Source organism: Hyperolius riggenbachi, chromosome 9 (assembly GCF_040937935.1).
Source record: "Hyperolius riggenbachi isolate aHypRig1 chromosome 9, aHypRig1.pri, whole genome shotgun sequence".
Lineage (NCBI taxonomy): Eukaryota > Metazoa > Chordata > Amphibia > Anura > Hyperoliidae > Hyperolius > Hyperolius riggenbachi.
Window position 1 is genome coordinate 15,269,334 of NC_090654.1, and position 23,335 is coordinate 15,292,668.

A 23,335-nucleotide genomic window follows, 5' to 3' on the forward strand; every position below is an offset into this window, starting at 1 on the left:
GGACTATGGTAGGATTAGATTGTGCGCTCTGAGGACAGTCAGTGACATGACTATGTACTCTGTAATGTGCTGCAGGAGATGTCACTGCTATATAAATACATAATAATAATATGGTAAGACATTAGACAATGACTATGGTAGGATTAGATTGTGAGCTCCTCTGAGGACAGTCAGTGACATGACTATGTACTCTGTAATGTGCTGCAGGAGATGTCAGTGCTATATAAATACATAATAATAATATGGTAGGACATTAGACTATGACTATGGTAGGATTAGATTGTGAGCTCCTCTGAGGACAGTCAGTGACATGGCTATGTACTCTGTAATGTGCTGCAGAAGATGTCAGTGCTATATAAATACATAATAATAATATGGTAGGACATTAGACTATGACTATGGGAGGATTAGAGTGTGAGCTCCTCTGAGGACAGTCAGTGACATGACTATGTACTCTGTAATGTGCTGCAGGAGATGTCACTGCTATATAAATACATAATAATAATATGGTAGGACATTAGGCTATGGTAGGATTAGGTTGTGAGCTCCTCTGAGGACAGTCAGTGACATGACTATGTACTCTGTAATGTGCTGCAGGAGATGTCAGTGCTATATAAATACATAATAATAATATGGTAGGACATCAGACCAGGACTATGGTAGGATTAGAGTGTGAGCTCCTCTGAGGACAGTCAGTGACATGACTATGTACTCTGTAATGTGCTGCAGGAGATGTCAGTGCTATATAAATACATAATAATAATATGGTAGGACATCAGACCAGGACTATGGTAGGATTAGAGTGTGAGCTCCTCTGAGGACAGTCAGTGACATGACTATGTACTCTGTACAGTGCTGCAGAAGATGTCAGTGCTATATAAATACATAATAATAATATGGTAGGACATCAGACCAGGACTATGGTAGGATTAGATTGTGCGCTCTGAGGACAGTCAGTGACATGACTATGTACTCTGTAATGTGCTGCAGGAGATGTCACTGCTATATAAATACATAATAATAATATGGTAAGACATTAGACAATGACTATGGTAGGATTAGATTGTGAGCTCCTCTGAGGACAGTCAGTGACATGACTATGTACTCTGTAATGTGCTGCAGGAGATGTCAGTGCTATATAAATACATAATAATAATATGGTAGGACATTAGACTATGACTATGGTAGGATTAGATTGTGAGCTCCTCTGAGGACAGTCAGTGACATGACTATGTACTCTGTAAAGTGTTGCAGGAGATGTCAGTGCTATATAAATACATACTAATAATATGGTAGGACATTAGACTGTGACTATGGTAGGGATTAGAGTGTGAGCTTCTCTGAGGGCAGTCAGTGACATGACTATGTACTCTGTAAAGTGGTGCAGAAAATGTCAGTGCTATATAAATACATAATAATACTATGGTAGGACATTAGACTATGACTATGGTAGGATTAGAGTGTGAGCTCCTCTAAGGACAGTCAGTGACATGACTATGTACTCTGTAATGTGCTGCAGAAGATGTCAGTGCTATATAAATACATAATAATAATATGGGAGGACATACGACTATGACTATGGTAGGATTAGATTGTGAGCTCCTCTGGGGACAGTCAGTGGCATGACTATGTACTCTGTAATGTGCTGCAGAAGAGGTCAGTGCTATATAAATACATAATAATAATATGGTAGGACATTAGACTATGACTATGGTAGGATTGGAGTGTGAGCTCCTCTGAGGGCAGTCAGTGACATGACTATGTACTCTGTAATGTGCTGCAGGAGATGTCAGTGCTATATAAATACATAATAATAATATGGTAGGACATTAGACTATGACTATGGTGGGATTAGATTGTGAGCTCCTCTGAGGACAGTCAGTGACATGACTATGTACTCTGTAAAGTGCTGCAGGAGATGTCAGTGTTATATAAATACATAATAATATGGGAAGACATTAGACTATGACTATGATAGGATTAGAGTGTGAGCTCCTCTGAGGACAGTCAGTGACATGTCCTCTAAAATTGTATTATTTAGTGGTGTGGATCTATTAAATAAGAGTTTTTCTTTAAATCTGAATAATCTTATTGAAAATATGATTGTTTGATTAAAACTGTAGCATAAATGGGCACCTTACTCCAGCCCCCTGTAGTTTGTCAGCTCCCTCTGTGTCCATCCTACCCCCTCTGTCCTCCCGCTGTCCACCCCAGTAGTAGTTGCATGTGCCTCTTTAATCACGCTCCCTCGTGTATAGTGCTGCATTTATGTTGGTATTTTATAAATAAAGAATGTCAGACAGATAAATGACAGCGCTCAAGGCTGCACCTGCAATGTAAGCCTACAGAGGCAATGCAACGCCCCACTGAGCTAAATACATGCCTTGAATGCAAACTAGTATAGTTACGTTCAATTTACATTACCCTGTCTGTTTTTATGATTAGCAGCTCAGGGATATTATGGTTTTATTGCTAGACTAGTGTTAGGTCTTCCCCGAGGGGGTAGGTCACCACCGTGGGGAAGTCCAGTAGGGTATAATCTGTGCACATATTATTTACTGAAGCTAACACCCCCCTTTGCCTGGTTTGAATGCTAGGTGTGTAATGTAGTCCATATACTGGAGCTCTGTGCATCCATGCAGTTAAATCACTCAGGTAAAGCTTCTATTTGAAAGCGCTGCCATCTCTCCCGCTGTATAAATAAAGAGTAGCACTAATATTGTATTAAATGGTCCCAAACGGTGGGCCTTACTGGAGACACATATTTAAAAAGCATAGCCTCAGAAGACGCTCAGGAGAGCAAAACGGCCGTCAGCCCATCCACCGCTCCCACCTCACCCCGCAGCTTCACAGGATTGGGTAGGATCTATAAGTACTAAGAAGTGCTATGACTGTATGTCGGAATAGTTGGATCAAATAAAGCTTTCTCTACGATTCACATTGTTGCATGTGCCAATCCCTTTCTACTATTGATGTATTTGATTGAAGATGTTTATTCACTTGGATTAGAGCATGCATCGACTGTCATATAAACTACCCAACCTGGTCTTCTGAACACATCCCTGTTTAAAGCCTGCTGACAGTACACTAGCGGTTGTAGCACTTGCTTTCTGTTGCTACCACTGCTACATATTTAAAAAGTGTGCTGCGGTAATTTAGGCGCCGTAAATAGCTGCTAGTAGAATATCGGTAATATTACCAATATTCTACTATTAGGCTCCATATAATTAGGATAGTAAAATATTAGCAAAAATCACCAATATTTTACTATCCCCTAACCTATCCCTATTCCTACTTGAACCCATTAACCAACCCCTGCCCCCAAATGCTACCTAACCCCAACAACCCATCCAACCTATGCCTAATCTTAACCACCGATACCTAGACTTGAGCTTTCCCCCAACCAATGCCAAGCCCTAACCAACCCACCCCAACCAAGTGCTAACCCTAACCAACACCAAAACCTATGCCTAATTCTGACCAACCACCCAACCAATGCCTAAGCTTTCCCCACACAAATGCCAAACCCTAATGGACCCACCCCAAGTAATTCCTAACCCTAACCAACACCCCAACCTATATCTAATCTTAACCGACCACTCAACCAATGCCTAAACCTAACCTTTCTCCTAACCAATGCCAAACCCTAACCAACCCACTCCAACCAATTCCTAACCCTAACCAACCACCCCAACCTATGCTTAATCCTAACTGACCACTTATCCAATGCATAAACCTAACCTTTCCCCTAACCAATGCCAAAATCTCACCGACCTACCCCAACCAACGCCTAACCCTAACCAACCACCCCAACCTATGCCTAATCCTAACCGACCACTCAACCAATACCTAAACCTAACCTTTCCCCTAACCAATGCCAAACCCTAATCGACTCACCCCAACCAATGCCTAATCCTAACTTCCCCACTGCTGCAATCCCCGTAGATATCCGTTCTCCATTTGCTGCAGTTTGTATGCAGTGCCATTGACGTCTACCACAGGCGCTTATGTAAATACCTGCTATTAGCAGCTATAACTAGAAATTTAGGTGCTGGAAGCACCCCAGCACCAAATAAAATAGCACCAGAAGCACCCATTAAAATAGTGAACAGGCCTATCAAATTGCGGTTACAAAATTTGGCCACACACAACAACAAGTGAGCTTCTACCTGAGGAAGCCGGCAGCACCTGCAAAACGTGTTTTCATGTTGTCAGTAAAGGTTTTTTTTTGCCATTAAGGCTTTTTGTAATAATAAGGAGAAAGAACCTCTCAATTTTACACTTCCTGAATCAGACTTTTACCATTTGTCTACCACTTGGGGCACCTTAACAACTTCAGTTTATCCCCAAAACACAATTGTGGCAGCACATCACATTGAGGATCAGAACAGGGACAAGGTCCTCCGGCACCCAAGGCTGAGACACCAAAGTGCGCCCCTCCATCCCTCCCACCTCAGCCATCACACACTGATTGCTATTAGACTAAGAGGCGCCCCAGGACCCCAAACACCTTAATCTATAGTTATCTGGCTTGCAGTCACTGCCATGTATCCCCTTTTCTTATTTCTCTCTGCTTCAAACACAATAGGGGAATGATAGCTAAGTGAGCTGTGCGCCCCCTTCTACACTGCGCCCTGAGGCTGGAGCCTATCTCCCCTCTGCCTGAGCCCCGCCCTGCACCCCCTCCTACACTGCGCCCTGAGGCTGGAGCCTCTCTCGCCTCTGCCTCAGCCCCGCCCTGCGCCCCCTCCTACACTGCGCCCTGAGGCTGGAGCCTATCTCCCCTCTGCCTGAGCCCCGCCCTGCGCCCCCTCCTACACTACGTCCTTAGGCTGGAGCCTCTCTCGCCTCTGCCTGGCCCTGTTGATGATTGACTGACAGCATGCTGCAGTCTTGCAGACAATTGTCACCCATGTTCCAGTACTACCAAAACAAAACGATTAGATTATTGTTTTTCCAGATTAATTCAACACACCTTTATCACTGGCACAAAAGATTTCCATCTCTTAGTCTGATATAAGCTTCCATACACCTATTATAAGAATGGTTCCTATGCACCCTCCAAAAGGCTGTCATCAAAAACAACACTCTGCGTCCAGAACGCTTAACATATTCCTGCGTCCTGAGGCCAAACAGCTCCGGGGAATATTCTGGAAAGAACAATGTCCAGCCGTCAAATCAATGGAAACCTCTGCGACAACTACTCGCTACTCCAAGGTATGGATTCTTCAAGAAGTACAACTGTAAATAGCTGGAGATGCTTAAAGTGATCAAAAATTCCAAACTAGTACTTTAAAGGACACCCGAAGTGAAAATAAACAAATGAAATAAATGATTGTATCTATCTTTCTTCACCTAAAATGACTTTAGATATTCCACAGTTTTATTTTATGTTTAAATCTACTTTTTAAGTTTTAACGGTTTTTCTCAATGACACATTCATTGAAGTATGCCAGAACTAAAATCTATGAACTATTGACCCTTTTATCTCTTCCCTATTCTCAGAAGCCATTTTCTGCTAAGAAAGTGTTTAATAGTTGGAATTTCTTATCAGTGAGGGTCACACTGTAGTCACTTCCTGTCTGAGTCAGGACTGAGTCAGCCACTTACATACCTGATATTTAACCCTTTCAGGCAGAGAAATAAAAAAAAAGCAACACAGCCTAGTTATTAGTGTGCTAGGCACTGTACATACCCATGTCTATCTCATCATGTCACACATCACTTCGGGTATCATTTACAATGTAATAATAGTAAGCAGGTCCTACCTGGAAGGAGGGGGTTCACGGCAACAGTATAAAAAAATTACTTTATATGCAAAAATAAAGTAAAACTTTTTTATACGGTTGTTGTGAGCCCCCTCCTTCCAGGTAGGACCTCTTTACTGTTATTACATTTTAAAGTACTAGTTTGTAACATTTTATCCCTTTGGGTGTCTCCAGCTATTTACAGTTGTACTTAGTGACCCTATCGATCATACATGTCAAACTCCGGCCCACGGGCCAAATCTGGCCATCAGAGCCATTCAATTTGTGGTTTCCCCACTTTGCATAATGTTTAGCCCACTCTAGACCACCAGGGAAGCTATATTGGAGATGAAGCCCTAGATCACCAGGGAAGCCATATGGGGGAGGTAGGGGGAAACCTCTAGACACCAGGAAACTGTATAGGTGAAGATGGAGGCCTCTAGACACCAGGGAACTGTATAGGGGAAGGAGGAACACTAGACACCAGGGAACTGTATAGGGTGCTGGACACCTGGGAAATTTATAGGGAGGAAGGTGGCCAGTAGACATTGAGGTTGGCCCTCAACTAGATCCCAGTGTACAATTTTGGCCCACTTTGTATTTGAGTTTGACACCCCTTCTATAGATGAAACCCACCCCACAAAGAAATTGTGGAGCGAATAATTTTTGTGAAGCTGTGACCTGCAACATCGTATGTAAGGGCTGAGCAGGGTCGGTACTTCCCCACACCCCCAGATGAGTAGTATCCTTCTGGAGAAAGCCACACGTGAGTATTCCACTTCAGCTACTGTTGCGTAACCCATTATCTGGCTCAAGCGCACCAGATTGGACTCCTGGCGCCCGTGTGTTCTTTTTGTTTCTACAAGCCATACCGGTTTGTCAAAAGAAAGCCTTTCCAGGTACAAAAAGTTGGTTTCCCAAAACACTGCAATGTTAAGTATGCAATCAAAGGCTAATCAATTTCAAAGTGTGTGTGTTGGTGGGGGAGGGGGGGCAGTGGTTTATATAAAGCTTCATTGATTGCTTTTCCTAACCCTATTCACCCCACTGTCGATGCCTAACCCTAACCATCCCCAACTCTGATGCTTAAACCTACCCAACCCCCTACCAATGCCCAACACTAACCACCCCCTGCCGTTGCCTAACCCTAATCATCTCCCCCCCCCCCCCCACCTGCTGTCTAATCCTAACTACCCCCCTGCCATTGCCCAACCCTAACCACCACATGCCTAAACCTGCCAGTAATCTCAAGCTATACTCGGGCTAGCCGCCGGGAGCTCAATGCAGAGCAATGGAGGGCAGCGGGCATTTTTACTCACCTCCCAGGGGATCAAGACGCAAGCAGCCATTCCACTTCCTCTCCTCCGAGGCTCTGAATCACTCTGGTGAGATCGCTGTCAGTGATCTCACTACAGAGCTACAGCGTCTCCCGGAGGATGAAGGAAAATTTCCAGCACTGGAGCCCAGGGAGGTGAGTTAGTGCTGGGGCTACTGCTGGCTTTCTGGCAGCATGATTTTTATTCCTGGTTTTAGGGTCTGAAACGTTCAGAAAAGACCCTAAAATCCCAAAATAATTATACCGCCGGGGGGGGGGGGGGGGGGGGGGTTAAAGCCCCCCTTCCTATGGACACCTAACCTTAGCTGTGACCCCACCGCAAAAAACTTTGTTTATTAAAAAAATACTATCGTTTCTAGCATTGCTTGTGGCCCCAGCGACCGAATTTCCACGGCTCTCTGTCGCCCAATTTCCTGCTTCCATATGAGCACCTTAATACGCGGGTCATTTACATGCTTCACACCAGGAAGTTTATGTTCCCAATTTAGTTCCAGCTAACGGGATAATTGCGAGTACAAGTAGGAGTGTCGCTTGGTAAGCTGCAGACAGGTGGACACCATCCCTGTGATTGTTTTATGGACCGGTTTGATCTTTCACAGGGAACGCCAGTAGTTATGCTATGAGCTGAAATAGGTTTATTCAGCAGATGTAGTACTAAATTACCATAAAATTGCTTGTTTGAAGCCCAACCACAAGTTTATAGGGGGAAATAAACACAAAGAGGAAGGACGACACATGTGGCATCAAGACAAAAGATGAAAGTAAGTAAATGTGTTGTGCTCGAAAATTAGCCTAAATGACTGAGGAGCCTCCGGACAGCTACAACCATTTCCAGCGAGTATATCCTGCGTGATCTGCTGGACTGAACTCATAAAAAATGGCCAGTTTTGGTTAATAGTGGACACCATCACTTGGGTCACCTCAAACTACAGTGGGTAATGGCTACAATCAGAGGTGCCCACACTTTTTCGACTTGTGATTAGCAAGTCAAAATGATTTACCTATGTACAATATTAGTAGCACAATAGTACACAATTGTACAATACAGAATGGAAAAAGAAGGGTGGTCGGGATCTACCATGAAGTCCCTTGTAATCTACCGGTAGATCGCAATCTGCACATTGGGCACCCCTGGGCTACATGTTTGTTTTGACTGCATTCAACATTGTAGGTGAAAGCCCAAATCAATATAAAATATCTGACAAATATAAGAAAAATCAGGAACAGCAAAGGTGCTTGGAAAACCCTGGAGATAAGATGCGTAAAACGTGCGCTGTCATAGAGAGACGCTTAATTTTCGACTTTCAGCATGCTACAGCACTCTAATTGACCTGAGGAATAGGGCACAGTCCCCGAAACGCATTGCCAGTGCAAAATAAAGTTCATATTTTATATGAATTTTAGTCTTCATTTGAGGTAAGCCATCTCCCTTTTTTCTAATTTTATTGGTTTCTAACCCAGTTTATCGCACCCCTGGGAACCTCTTCTACTCCCTCTTGTGCTTTTTCATCCTCCTTTGGAGGTGTGCACCCTGTCACCATCAGGATAAGTGGTTGTTGCTTTCTAATAGAGGAGTAAAGCTGGCCATACACTGGCCCGATTTGCCGCCGTTTCGACAGCAGATTTGATCACTGGGATCGAATCTGCTGCCAATCGTTCGCGCTAACCGCACCCGTCGATCCGATTTCCTCCCGAAATCGGATCGGTCCGTCGATGGCGCCGTGCTGGAAATTACCGTCGATCGCCCGCGGGTAGGGAGCGCGTCGCTAGCGGCGGCCGATCCGATCAGGTATACATTACCGGACGCTGGCTCCCGGGCGTCTTCTCCGCGCTGCACCGCTCCTGCTTCCCTCCCAGCGTACATGAACTTCCTGTGTCACTCCAGTGACCAGGAAGTTCAAATAGAGGGCGCTCTATTTGAACTTCCTGCGGTGCGGGATGCTGGGGTGCGGTGCAGCGCGGAGAAGAGGATCCGGAGCCAGCTTCAGGTAATGTATGCGGGGGGGGGGGGAGTGGGGGGGACAGGCGGCAGGAGCAGCTTAACAGATTGTGATCGGTTTCAGGCTGAAATCGATTCACAATCTGTTTGCAGTAAAGGTAGCCATACGATCCCTCTCTGATCAGATTCGATCAGATAGGGATCTGTCAGTTGGTCGATCTAATGGCAAATCGACCAGTGTATGGCTACCTTAAGACTGTATCCAGTTTCTCCTGAATACCAGAGTGGAGTCAGGTTTATACATCTCCACCTGTTTCTAGTGGTTGGTTGCCCTTCTTGCAACCTCCCTTTGTATCATTTTTTCACACACTATCATTTAGATTCTTGTGTGATATACTACACTATTAGGGCTACCATTCTTTTTTTTTTCTTTTGTAGGGTGTCTCTTCACCCTCCCTGCCTGCGCCATAGACTGCAATAGGTAATTGCGGATACTTCACGTCTAGTGTATAATTTGGCGCCAGAGTTCAGCTATCGAATAGTTACCTCATGGAGAAGATAGGCAAAGGAGTTCAGCAATTGTATGGCCGAACTACGGACAGTTGCAGCTCATGGATGGCCGAGTAACTGTTTGGGCTATATTTTCAGCCAACTACCATTGCCTGCTGCGACAGGGAGGTATCGGTGGGGTGGTCAGATATCGTGTTAGGCCTCTTTTCCACAGGATGCTGAACTGCGCTCTTGTCAGAAAGGTCAGTCCCCCAGCGGCTGTCCATAAGCGCTATTCGGCTGCAATTGCAGCCGTGTGTTCGGGAAAGCCGCACGTGTCACGTTTGACTCGCAGTGGTGTTACCTAGTGGAGAAAAAAAATCTCATGTCATGTCTGAGGATGTGCTCAAATGCAACTCCATGGGGGAGGCGTGTCCACTGCCTGTGCAGAGCGCTAGCAATCACCCAGCTGGTGGACAGGAGCAGCAGACAGGCAGTGAATCCGCTGTTTTTCAGCTGCTTGTGGAGAAGAGGTCTAAATGAGCAGCTTTAGTGAAGGGGAAATGGCTTACGGCAGCAGTGCCCAACCTACGGCCCGCGGGCCATTTTTGGCCCGCGAGGCCAGTTTATGTGGCCCACGCGATGGTGTCCTGCAGAGGGAGAGGATCGGGTGGTATTGTTACAGACCGTTATACTAGTAGCGGCACTCGGCAAGTAAGTAGTCCCGCGCATACACCCGCGTGTGCTGCGTATTCAGCCCCGGGTAACGCTGGGATAGTTAGAAAGCCTCTCTCATTGGTTACTGCAGGAACCTTCCTCCAATAGGAATCAGGCTACGGGGGGGGGGGAGCTGGAGGAACTTGTGGGGTACAGGTGGGGGGGGGGGGGGGCTGGAGGAAGCCCCAGGGAAGTCCAATTTCCACTTCTACAGCCCAGGGTCCCTTGAAGTCATTACTTACACATAATTGCAATACAAGGCACCCATTACCAAGCACAATTTTTGCATGGGCACCCCTGGAGATGTTTTAGCAAATGTTGCCCATTGGCACAAAAAAACAAATAAGTCTTGCAACTCTAACTTATTTAGTTTTACAATGTTAAAAAGGTAGTAAGAAAAAAGAAAAACAAGAAAACAAAAAAAAAAATCACATTCTGTTCTCAAATTCTGAAAGATGCAAGCAATTAAAGCTGAAGTTTGATTCTGTTGGTTGCCACTACAGTTTATCAGTTATTCCCAGCGGCTGGACGATTAAAGAACGCATGCCAGGCTCTAAATCAGAACATCTCGCCAAGTTAGGATGCTGGATTACATAATACGAACTATTATGTAATGAGATGTTTTTATTAAGTCCAAAAACCAGGAATGTTTAACTTGCCGTTACTCATTCAGCAGACTGAGAAGTCACGACCTTTCAAGATGTCAGGAAAAATACAAAAGTCATGTTAAAAAGAAAAATAAATGAATGTTGAGGAACACTGAATCACAACGTTTTACAGCTTCTGTGACTACGAAACCTTAAAGTGAACCTCCGGACTAAAAATCAACTCAGCAGCACTGAAAAGGCTTGGTGTTTCTTTAACAGTTTCACGACAGCAGAACTTTGTTTCTCTTATAGAAGCCTCATTTTTAGCTGCACAGAAGAAAACTGCCCAGGCAGTTTTCCCCTTATGCTGTGCAAAGCATGACGGGATTTCTGATGTTGTTATTTTGTTTTGCTGTTTTGGTATCATTTTTTTTTTGTGTGGACATTTTGAATTTGACATTTGAAGCCCAGTGTGTGGCGATGGGAGGGGTTATCAGGACAGTTGTAACTGTGTTTCCTGCTCCCTGTCACCTCCTTTCAACCAAAAAGATGGCTACCCCCATGACAAAGATGGCAGCCCCCATGAATCACAAACATTTGCCTGTTCTTTTAAAACAGGGTGGGTAAGAGATTATATTACCTATCTATTCTAATGAACATAACTAATGTAACTTAATAACAGTATGTTTGTTTAGGCTGAAGTTCCACTTTAACCTATTTTGGTTTCTGGACGTAGAAACTACGTCCAGAAACCATGTGCGCTACTGCGCGCCCCCGCGGCCGATCGCGCGCGTGCACGCGCACTCCCGGCCGCGGATTCGGTAGTCAGGGAATCAATGTATCGGACTATGAAGTCCGATCACTGATTCCTCTCCCCTGCTGAAAAAGCGACAGCTTCTCTCGGAAGCTGCGCCTTTTCTGGCCATTCACTGCCTGACGCGCCACTCTAAGCGTGTGTTACGCTTAGAGTGACGTCATGTAAACAAACTAATGGCCGCCATCTTGTGGCCAAAAAGTAATACTACACCTGAAAATAAAAATGAATTAAAATCAACACACATTTACATTATAAATCTATTGTTTACCCCCCACCCTCCCAAAACAACCCAAATAAAATGTTTACTATAAATAAAAAAAAACATTACAATAAAAAAAAAAAAACATGTAAATATTTACCTAAGGGTCTAAACTTTTTAAATATCAATGTAAAGATGAAATATTTCTATATTTTTTTTATTTTAAACTTGTTAATAGTGATGGATGCAAAATGGAAAAAATGCACCTTTATTTCCAAATAAAATATTGTCGCCATACATTGTGATAGGGACATAATTTTAACGGTGTAATAACCGGGACATATGGGCATATACAATACGTGAGTTTTAATTATGGAGGCATGTATTATTTTAAAACTATAATGGCTGAAAACTGAGAAATAATGAATTTTTCCATTTTTTTCTTATTCTTCCTGTTAAAATGCGTTTACAGTAAAGTGGCGCTTAGCAAAATGTACCCCCCAAAGAAAGCCTAATTGGTGGCGGAAAAAACAAGATATAAATCAGTTCATTGTGATAAGTAGTGATAAAGTTATAGGCTAATGAATGGGAGGTGAACATTTCTCTCGTGAAAACCACGGAACCTGAATGGGTTAAATACAAGTTACCTTATAAAGGGGTCAGAACATATAAATATACAGCCTGAATTTATCATTATTATTTTGAAAAATGAAGAGAGTTCTCACTTGTGTGAAATAACTCACGCAATTGCAAATTTATGGGTTCATGTATGCGATGTATGGGCAGATCGACCAAGAGACAGAATTCGGGAGAGATTTTCGAGATCTCAGCATGGAATCTCTCAGGAATTGGCATTATGACGCCACCTCTGTAGCCTGGCCGCTGATCCCCCCTAATGTGCCCCCCATTGCCAGTGCACTTGATCCTCACCTGTTCCATCTGCCAGGGGTGTTCAACTGCTCCTTCTTCCCTATCCATGCCTCATGTGGACGTGTGTGACGTCACACTGGGGGTTCGGTCCGGTCATCATGACATGGCACCTCATTACTGCCACTCATCCAATCGACCACGTCGTCATGAATTTCCCAGCATGCTTGATCATTGCATGCAATCGAGAATGCTTGTTAAGCAACAACAACAACAAATAACATTTGTAAAGCGCTTTTCTTCCGTAGGACTCAAAGCGCATAAGCATGGCTCCGACCATCGTGGTTCAGAGGAAGAATTTTATAAGTCCGGAAATGCCAGGCTAAACAGGTGGCTTTTCAGTCTGGATTTGAATAGCTCTAGGGATGGTGCTGTCTTTACTAGGTGTGGCAGGGAGTTCCAAAGAGTAGGGGCAGCATGACAGAAGGCTCTATCTCCAGATTTTTTGAGGTGCACTCTGGGAGTGACCAAGTTTATAGAACTTGCTGATCTGAGATTGTGAGAGGTGTGGTGCAGCTTCAGCAAGTCCTTCATGTATCCAGATTGTGCAGGGATTTGAATGTCAGCAGTCCAATCTTGAAGAGTATTCTCCATTCTACTGGTAGCCAGTGCAGTGAGTGAAGGATCGGTGTAATGTGACTGTGGCGAGGCCGGTTTGTTAGCAATCTGGCAGCAGCATTCTGCACTAATTGCAGGCGACACAGGTCCTTTTTGGGGAGGCCAGCATAAAGGGCATTGCAGTAGTCCAGCCGTGATGTGATGAAGGCGTGAACTAGGGTTGGAAGATCCTCTGGGGGAATCAGATGTTTAATCTTTGCAATGTTCTTCAGATGAAAGTAGGAAGATTTAACCACAGATGAAGCCACCAATTTTTTTCCGATTCCATACAATTATTGAATTGGATGGTTGATCGGGCCGCAAAATTGATAGCTGGCCACCTTAAGAGTTGAGTTTGGTTTATCTATTTGAGTACAGCATTGTGGGGACTCAATCAAGCTTCAGATTGAAAGATTTGTGTCTTTCCCATGATGCTCTCCAAGCTGTATAAAAACTGTCCCTCCCCACCTCTGTACACTGTATCTGTTTTATTCTTCTTTGTAAATAGCAAATTGCTTCTCAGAGAATTTGGGGACTTCCTGCCCCCTTTAGGTGAATTTGGCAACTATAACTGCTCTTTCCAGGTGCTACAAAAACAAAACAAACAAAAAAACACATTGTTTCCCCATTGGCTTCAATAGTATTAGATTTTATCCCTTTCAAATCAATAAACATGTTGACCTGTTCACCAAACTGCTCACGAGTCAGAGACATGTATAGACAGCAGTACTTACTATCAGTGGCGTACCTGGGGAATTTGACACCCGGTGCTGATTATTTATAGACAACACCCAAAATCAACCAATTTTTTTGATGGGAGGATTGATGGGTTCGTGCACCGAGTACATCGCTGCAAATTTTTGGGGATTTTTGGGGAAAAGGAGTCATCAGGATGTGGACAGAGCTGACTGAAGCTCTGTGCTCTATACAGTGCTGCAGAAGATTACAGTGTCACTGTCTTCTGCAACAGCAGACTGCCCTGCATTATTGATTAATTACTCTGATCAGGATAAATAATCAATAGTCCAGGGCACTCTGGTAGTACAGCAGCCAGTGCACATGGTTACTAATGACAGGCAACTTCTGAAGCACTTAACACATCCTGCCACCCTTCCCTGCTAATGTCCCAGCTTCAGCACAGCAATCCTTTTCTCTACTCACCCTGCTGCTCTGCACATTCACTCTCTGCAAGCTGTCTGTAGAGAGCGAGGAGACACATTGCCCACGGGACAGGAAGTGGGAGGGGTGCTATATCTAGTGCAGGAAGGAGTACAGTCCTCTGCACTGCCTGCTGCTATTTTCCTGAATGTTGCCCAAACTATCGCAACATCTCCAAGATCTGGCCTTTCCTGACCCCAGACACTACCAAACTCCTTGTCCATGCCCTCATCATCTCCAGCCTGGACTACTGCAACTCCCTCTTGTCAGGCCTTCCTCAAAACCGCATCGCCCCCCTAAAATCCATCATGAACGCAGCAGCCAGACTCATCTACTCCTCCCACCGCTCTGTCCCCACAACTTCCCTACGCAAATCCCTTCATTGGCTTCCAATTCACTTCAGAATCAGCTTCAAGATCCTATGTTTGGCCTACAAATCCATACACAAGTCCTGCCCAAGCTACATCTCTGACCTGGTCAGCAGATATACACCTGGCCACCCACTTCGCTCCTCCAACGACCTCCTCTTAACCACCCCACGCATCTCGCACTCCCATGCCAGACTGCAGGACTTCACTAGAGCTGCCCCTATCCTGTGGAACTCTCTCCCACTGCCCATCAGGCTCGCTCCCACCTTCAACACCTTCAAAAAAGCACTCAAAACTCACTTCTTCAAGGAGGCCTACATCAACTCAACACTACCCTAATCCTTTCTGCCAATAACTTCTTGATGCACCCCCTCCTTTTGTGTCACCAGCCCCTCCCTCTAGATTGTAAGCCTTTGGCAGGGCCCTCTCCCCTTGTGTATTATACTGTACTGTGAGAATTTGGAACTGGTCATTTTTTACCACTACCACTCCAGTTTATGATCTGGCATTGTACTATTATCTGCATTGTGTTGTGTATCTTATTGCTATTACCTGTATTGTTGTATCTATGGTCTGTTACCTGTATTGTTCTGTCAACCCTGTTATCATTGTCTGCAATCCTATTTATTGTACAGCGCTGCGTAATATGTTGGCGCTATATAAATCTAATAAATAATAATAATAATAACTATGAGAAAAGGTCCCAGGTGGAAGAACACAGTGACTGAGCACCACAGCGGCACCCCTAGCCATGGCTACACCCGGTGCTGTGATCACCTGCAGTCATTTGGTAGGTACGTCACTGCTTACTACATCATCCAGTTCCAGGCCAACAAAACTGACAATTGTTTTAAAGAAGAACTGCAGGGAAAATCGCATAATAAAATTGGTTATAGTTTACAATATTCATTTATAGATGATTCATCAGTGTTTGCCCATTGTAAAAATGTTTTCCTGATTCACATTCTGAAACTTATCACTGGTGGTCTTTAGTCCTGTCAGGTGATCTGTACGGAATGTTTGTTACTGAGAGTTCTATGCACAGAGAGGTGTATTTTCCTTGCATGGTAGTTGGAAAAAGCTGTTATTTCCCACAATGCAATGAGTCTCACAGACAGCAAACTGTCTGGACCAGGGTCATGACATCACACTGTGGGAGGGGTTTCACCACAATATTAGCCATACAGCGCCCCCTGATGATCTATTAGAGAAAAGATAGATATCTCTCATGGGAAAGGGGGTTCAATCCTGGATTAAAGTTCCTCTTAAAGAACATTTTTATTAAAGATAATGGGAACCGCATTTAAAAAAAAATGAAGCAAATACTTACCTAAGGAGAGGAAAGAGCCTCCGGCTCCTCCCCTGGTCCCCTCTATCCTGTGCTGGCTCCCCCCCCCCCCCGTTTCAATCCCCCGCCGAAGGGCTATTTGGAAGTCTTCGGGAGCCGTGTCCTTCCGAAGGCGTGCGGCTCCATACTGCACAGGTGTGAGCGTGCAAGAGAGCGTGCTTGCGCAGACGCAGTACAGGGCCGCACTTCTTCAGGAGCGCTCCCTGAAGACTTCTGAAGCCTCCTTTGGCCGGGTAAAGCAGTATTTGACTAATTTAGTCACTGCTACCGGGTGAGCCAGCACCGGAACGAGGGGACCAGGAGAGAAGCGGGTATGCTCTATAGGACCCAGAGCCTTCCCTCTCCTTGGGTAAGTATCGGTCTCATTTTTTTAAATGCGGTTCCCATTCACTTTTAAATGTCTTTGCCATCAAGATCCCCCAAAAGCAGCTATTTGCTGGCTTGCGTCAGAGACGCCTTCTGGGTTGCAGGGAGTCCCCGCCCTCAAACTAATCTGCGATAGGAATGGCTGCTTCCATGGCAACTCCATTGCATGTCACGCTTCAATCTGTTGTGTTTAATTCCAATTTTACGCTTTTACTCTTTACTTCTGTTTATCCTCACAAAGGTTTATTAAGTCTGGCAGTAGTTATCATTGGGAATGCTCATGGATGGTTTCCTTACCTCCGGCACACATTTTTTACCACATTCCAGACAAATTTATAGTCATAAAATAATGATCCTACTCTTAAGACTCTGGAACGTGGGAGGACCCAGACAGACTGGATGAAACCACCGTTAACGGGAACATTCCAAATAGTGGCACCCTGATTCCGAAGAAACCACAAGTCCGCAATCCTTCAAGGCAGCTGACAAGACAAGACCACCTGGCAATGTGATATCATTTACTGTTATGTCAATTAAACAGTTCTATTCAAGTCCAACTGGCCATACTCTAAAATGGAATTAGGAAAATTTCCCTTCGGCTCCATTAGATTATCTACAACATTCTAAAGGTCGACACTGCACAAATTACATTACCCCGGCAAAATAAAGGACAACCTCACAATGATTTTCCAAACGAGTATGTTACTTAACCAGACCCGGACCGGAGCAGTTGAAATCTACGTCCTGCAGGTGGCAGCGCCGATTTGACAAGACGTAGATTTCAAATAACATCACCGCGCATTCCCGCCGCTCATGCTGCTTTCTCCAAGCCGCAGATCATTCACCCTGCCATCTATATGATGGCAGAGCTGTGTGAGCCGATTTTATTGGTTCCTGGCCCTGTCATCACTGTAAGACAATCCCATTGGCCATAGACAGACATAGGCCCGTGCAGGCCGTGCAGCAGCACAGGAGCCCCATGCCCTCCTGGGCCCATGCTGCTGCACCACAGTTAGGGCATGATAGGCTTTTCTCTGTGTATTTCTCTCCAGGAGGAGGAGCAGTAATATTTGTTTGTGGCCCAGTCACAAGTATGAAATATGCACTACATTCACACAAGGCCTACACAATGTAACCTAGAATTATGTACTATTATGTTATCGACATTATTTCAAACCAACCTTAATCTGATATGAGGGAGCCCCTTCATTTATTCTGCACTGGGGCCCTCTATTGGCTTTGTCCGCCACTGCCATTGGCTTACATTGATTGACAGCGTCAGGAGCCAATGAAAGCGGCTCCTGACCGGCGCACAGCGATCTGCCGTCATAAAGACGGCAGAGAGAGGTACCTCCTGCGATGGACGAGCGGAGTGACCGGCGGGAGGGGCGGATTATTGCGGCGATTCATCGGTAAGTGCCATTTTACACTACCAGCAGTCTCTGGTCCTTAAAGGCGTTATCGGGAAAAAAAAAAAAAGCTTTACTCTCCTGCGGCTTTCTCCAGCAGCTTGCAGCCGACTGTCCCATGCCGACTGCTCCGCTCTCTGCTGCCATCCCGGTCTCCGCGCACGGTGCAGAGGCCGACCCCGAGGTTGTCTTTACTGCGCCTGCGTGAAGCGCCACTGTCAATTATGGCCACGTTGCCCGCGTCGTACTGCGCAGTACGCCGCAGGAAACATGGCCATGGCCATGATTGACAGTGGAGCTTCATGCATGGCGCAGTAAGGACGACCTCGGGGTCGGCCTCTGCACCGTGCGCGGAGACCGGGACGGCAGTGGAGAACGGAGGAGTCGTCATGGGACAGTCGGCTGCAAGGTGCTAGAAAAAGCCGCAGGTGAGTAAAGCTTTTTTTTTTTTTTTTGCCCGATAACTCCTTTAAGGGGGCAGAGACTGCTGGTACGGAAGTAGTTAAATACTGTGCGCAAGTGGAAGCAATATTTCACATGACATGCATGCATGCTCTTGCACATGGTCATTTAAAGGATGTTGTACACACCCGACCAACTGAATGATATCTGCCCAGCAGACATCTGAGTTGATCTGCCTGTTGGTTTGTGTAGAAAACCTAATATCTGTCCCTTGTTGATGTCGATAATTGTCGTCCGATATGGTAAAATCTGTCATTTGCTGGATGTTCCAAATGTCTTTTGTTGAGAGAGTTTACATAGCTTAAGCTCTATGAATAAACTGTGTAGTAGCATCAATGCTCTCCAGGCTGTTCATTGTTCTTTTATCTCTGAATGCAGAGGAGAAGACCTGGAGAGAGAGAGGAAGGAGGGGGGTTGAGAGAGAGGGAGAGAAATATGGGCCTTTAATAAATTCATTTTTCTCCTGAGTTTTTCTCCTAGGAGATCATTTTTTATTTTCTCTTTAGAAGAACTTTTACAAATGCCCATAGAAATGAATCAAGGACAGGCCGCAATATGGTGGACTCCCTGTATTGTCCACCTGTGTCCTCCTCAACTCTCCCCCATGTCTCCTCCACTCCCCGTGCATAAATGTAAATAGCGCACCACGTCTCACCTCATCTGCGGCTCACCTCATCCACGTCTCCAGCGGCGATCAGAGACCTCTCCTTCACTGTTCCCCTAGTGCTGGCTTCTGCTGATCGCATCATCAGGACAGGCCCAGTCCTCCCATGACGCCAAGTGAGGCAACTTCCTCAGGCAGCAGAAGTCTGGGGACAGCACCAGATAGAAACAGGAAGTGAAGAGAATGCCTGACCAACCTATACTGGGGCAACAGTACCTGGCTAACCTATACTGGGGGCAACTGTACCTGGCTAACCTATACTGGGGGCAACTGTACCTGGCTAACCTATACTGGGGACAACTGTACCTGGCTAACCTATACTGGGGGCAACTGTACCTGGCTAACCTTTACTGCGGGCAACTGTACCTGGCTAACCTATACTGGGGGCAACTGTACCTGGCTAACCTATACTGGGGGCAACTGTACCTGGCTAACCTATACTGGGGGCAACTGTACCTGGCTAACCTATACTGGGGGCAACTGTACCTGGCTAACCTATACTGGGGGCAACTGTACCTGGCTAACCTATACTGCGGGCAACTGTACCTGGCTAACCTATACTGGGGGCAACTGTACCTGGCCAACCTATACTGGGGGCAACTGTACCTAGCTACCAACACTGGGAGCACCTATAACTGCCTACCTACCTATACTGAGGGTGTTTATTGGGGGGCTCACCACAACTATGACGTGCAATGCAAAATTGTCGGGTGCTGTGCGTTCATTCCTATTCGGGGAGGGGGGGGGGTGGGGGGGAGCGCATCCTCACAAGTTTGCCTCAGGCAGCAAACAGTCTAGAACCAGCCCTGCATCAGGATAAGACGATAAGCCGATGATTAAAACATGAAAAATAATGATATGTGATGCAAGATCTCTGGAAGAAACTTCATGATTCTAGAGACTCGCTACAGCTCAAGTACATTGAAATATTTGAGAAGTGTTTAAGTGCAAACCATGAAAGAAGCTCAATATGTTCTATGCAAGGAAGACGCCCAAAAATGTTTAACCACGGCGGTATGTTCACCACCTCGGAGACTTCACTGTTGTCTCTTTCATGTGAATGCCGGTTGCCAGGCGTTTCTGCGCAACAGACAGAGGCTCAAACTAGAGATGGAGCTAGAGATGGGCAAAGGGATGCAACTAATTAGTGATGGTAGCTACTCAATATCAAAATTTAAATTATATAGATAGGCAGAGGGGGGATTAACTTACCTGTGCATCTGCCTATAGGTGATGCGTTCCACTCGTGGTCCACGTAACGCCACTACTTCCTCTTTCCTGGTTTGAAGGAGGAAGTAGTGGCGTTACGCGCTCCATGAGTGAACATATCGGCTATAGGCAGCGGAATAGGTAATTTGATAACCCCCCCGGCACGGGCAGTGCAATCTAATTTAAATTACGAGTAGCTACCATCACTACAAATAATTCCAGACTGAATGCAAATTGTATGCAGCCTAGGAATGGGCCAGTCAAAACCGTCAGGATGTGCTTGGAAGAACAAAGAGAAATCGAGAGCCCAATATGGTGTAGTATTGTTAAGTTGGTTGTGGTTTAAAGCAAGATATCTTAGATATACTCACAAAACATGGGTTACCCATAGGCAACCACTTCAAGTGCAGGTGGGGAGTATTAGAATCTGACCCCACTCAGGTTTTTAAGATGTCGCTCTCTGTAGATAGGAAACAGGATAGCACCCCTCCACCGAGGGTGGAATTTCAGCAAAGCTTGGCGTACAGAGGCGCCAGAGTAGAATAAAAACGTTTAAAAACCGTCCAAAAGAGGGGGATGTTCTGGTGGACTTACCTCCCTCAAAAATATAAAACTCAATTGAGTCACATTATATCAATACAAACATTTTTTATGTAACTCCACTTAGTGCAACGCGTTTCGCAGGTGTGGTCCGGCTTCATCAGGCAAACAGGAGTATAACTCAATGGGTCTAGATGCACAAGTACACAGTTCACAGAGGCGCTCACTTCTGCATTTAGACCCATGGAGTTATACTCCTGTTTGCCTGATGAAGCGGGACCACACCTGCGAAACGCGTTGCACTAGGTGGAGTTAAATAAAAAAAATTTGTATTGATATATTGTGACACAATTGAGTTTTATATTTTTGAGGGAGGCAAGTACACCTGAACATCCCCCTCTTTTGGACGGTTTTTAAACGTTTTTATTCTACTCTGGCGCTTTTGTACGCCAAGCTTTGCTAAAACCGTCAGGAATTCAATTGGATTGGCTCATTTCCAAGACACATACAATTTGCACGCGAACCATAATTTTTTGCATCTCATCGAGTATCTCTGGTTAATACGGATTGAGAAATGTATTTTCCTGAGGCATCCAAGCCATCCCGGGAATAACTGGGAAACAAAAGGAAAACCAGGAGCCAAATGGTGCAGTATGTCTGGATATTTATGATTTTATACTCAGAAAGGTGGGCTGCAAACCCTTCCAACTACCGTCAGAGCCTGCAGGGAGATGCCCGCCCCCGCTTGGGAGTTCCCAGGAACTGTGATACAGGAAATGGATGGTTGCACTCTTAAGTGGTTTTCTAGGGCCAACAACCTCCCAACCAATTTTAATGTAGGGTACAAAAACAATTTTGGAGCGTCCGGAAGTCCTAGTTAAGTAAAAATACAGGGGTATTGTTCATCTCAGAAACCCTTTAAACACAGCGTCAAAAGAAGAGGAAGTGTATGTCTTGTCCATCAGCGGAATCCAGAGAGGAGAGGAAGCCAACCAGCTAGGCAAAAAGGTTAAAGGAACACTATCGATTAACATGTTTTTTTTTTACAATTGAGATAGGAAATGTTTGGGAAGTGCTGGTAAGTGCGGATATATACATCTGAATTCTTATCTCTTTGTTAACTGTTATCTAATTCCTTTCACACTTTTCTGACGGCAGAATGAGCCATGAGGGGAGGGGGGGAATTCCCTTACAGTGCATCTGTAAATCCTGTGTGTGCAGAGAGCTCAGCCAGAAACAGGCGGAGCTTTCTCTCACAGAGAGCAAAGGAAATGTATGAGAAGAATGATCAGGAATGATCCAGAGGCTTCCCTCTACTGAGCTAAGTATCTTTATTTCCAACTCCCGATACAGGTGCACTTTAAAGGACCTTTGTTGCAAAAAAATTGTAACATTTAAACACATACAAATAAGAAGCATGTTTCCAGAGTAAAATGAGCTATACATGACTATTCTCCTATGTTGCTGTCACAGTAGTTACTAGAAATGTGATGGAACTGACAGGTTTTTGACTAGTCCATCTTCTCATGGGGAATTCTCAATATTTAATGCATTCTTTCCATAAGCACCCCCCCCCCCCCCACACACACACACACCCCTCTTTGCACACTACAGGGAGTGCAGAATTATTAGGCAAATGAGTACTTTGACCACATCATCCTCTTTATGCATGTTGTCTTACTCCTAGCTGTATAGGCTCGAAAGCCTACTACCAATTAAGCATATTAAGTGATGTGCATCTCTGTAATGAGAAGGGGTGTGGTCTAATGACATCAACACCTTATATCAGGTGTGCATAATTATTAGGCAACTTCCTTTCCTTTTGCAAAATGGGTCAAAAGAAGGACTTGACAGGCTTTGAAAAGTCAAAAATAGTGAGATATCTTGCAGAGGGATGCTGCACTCTTCAAATTGCAAAGCTTCTGAAGCGTGATCATCGAACAATCAAGCGTTTCATTCAAAATAGTCAACAGGGTCGCAAGAAGCGTGTGGAAAAACCAAGGCGCAAAATAACTGCCCATGAACTGAGAAAAGTCAAGCGTGCAGCTGCCAAGATGCCATTTGCCACCAGTTTGGCCATATTTCAAAGCTGCAACATCACTGGAGTGCCCAAAAGCACAAGGTGTGCAATACTCAGAGACATGGCCAAGGTAAGAAAGGCTGAAAGACGACCACCACTGAACAAGACACACAAGCTGAAACGTCAAGACTGGGCCAAGAAATATCTCAAGACTGATTTTTCTAAGGTTTTATGGACTGATGAAATGCGAGTGAGTCTTGATGGGCCAGATGGATGGGCCCGTGGCTGGATTGGTAAAGGGCAAAGAGCTCCAGCCCGACTCAGACGCCAGCAAGGTGGAGGTGGAGTACTGGTTTGGGCTGGTATCATCAAAGATGAGCTTGTGGGGCCTTTTCGGGTTGAGGATGGAGTCAAGCTCAACTCCCAGTCCTACTGC

The 23,335-nt window shown here is 45.1% G+C and overlaps 1 protein-coding gene across 5 annotated transcripts in view; it reads right to left on the reverse strand.

The window, feature by feature from the left end:
* The window catches only part of CENPP (centromere protein P), a 413,763-nt gene that overhangs the window by 115,885 nt on the left and 274,543 nt on the right, over positions 1-23,335 (reverse strand). The window contains exon 8 of one of the 5 annotated variants that reach the window (XM_068252007.1): positions 18,814-18,854. The exons of the other annotated variants lie outside the window; for them this stretch is intronic. Coding sequence (XP_068108108.1) covers positions 18,829-18,854 — 26 coding nt within the window. The 3' untranslated portion in view covers positions 18,814-18,828. Of the gene's footprint in view, positions 1-18,813; positions 18,855-23,335 lie in introns of those variants that run through there. 5 annotated transcript variants of the gene reach the window in all.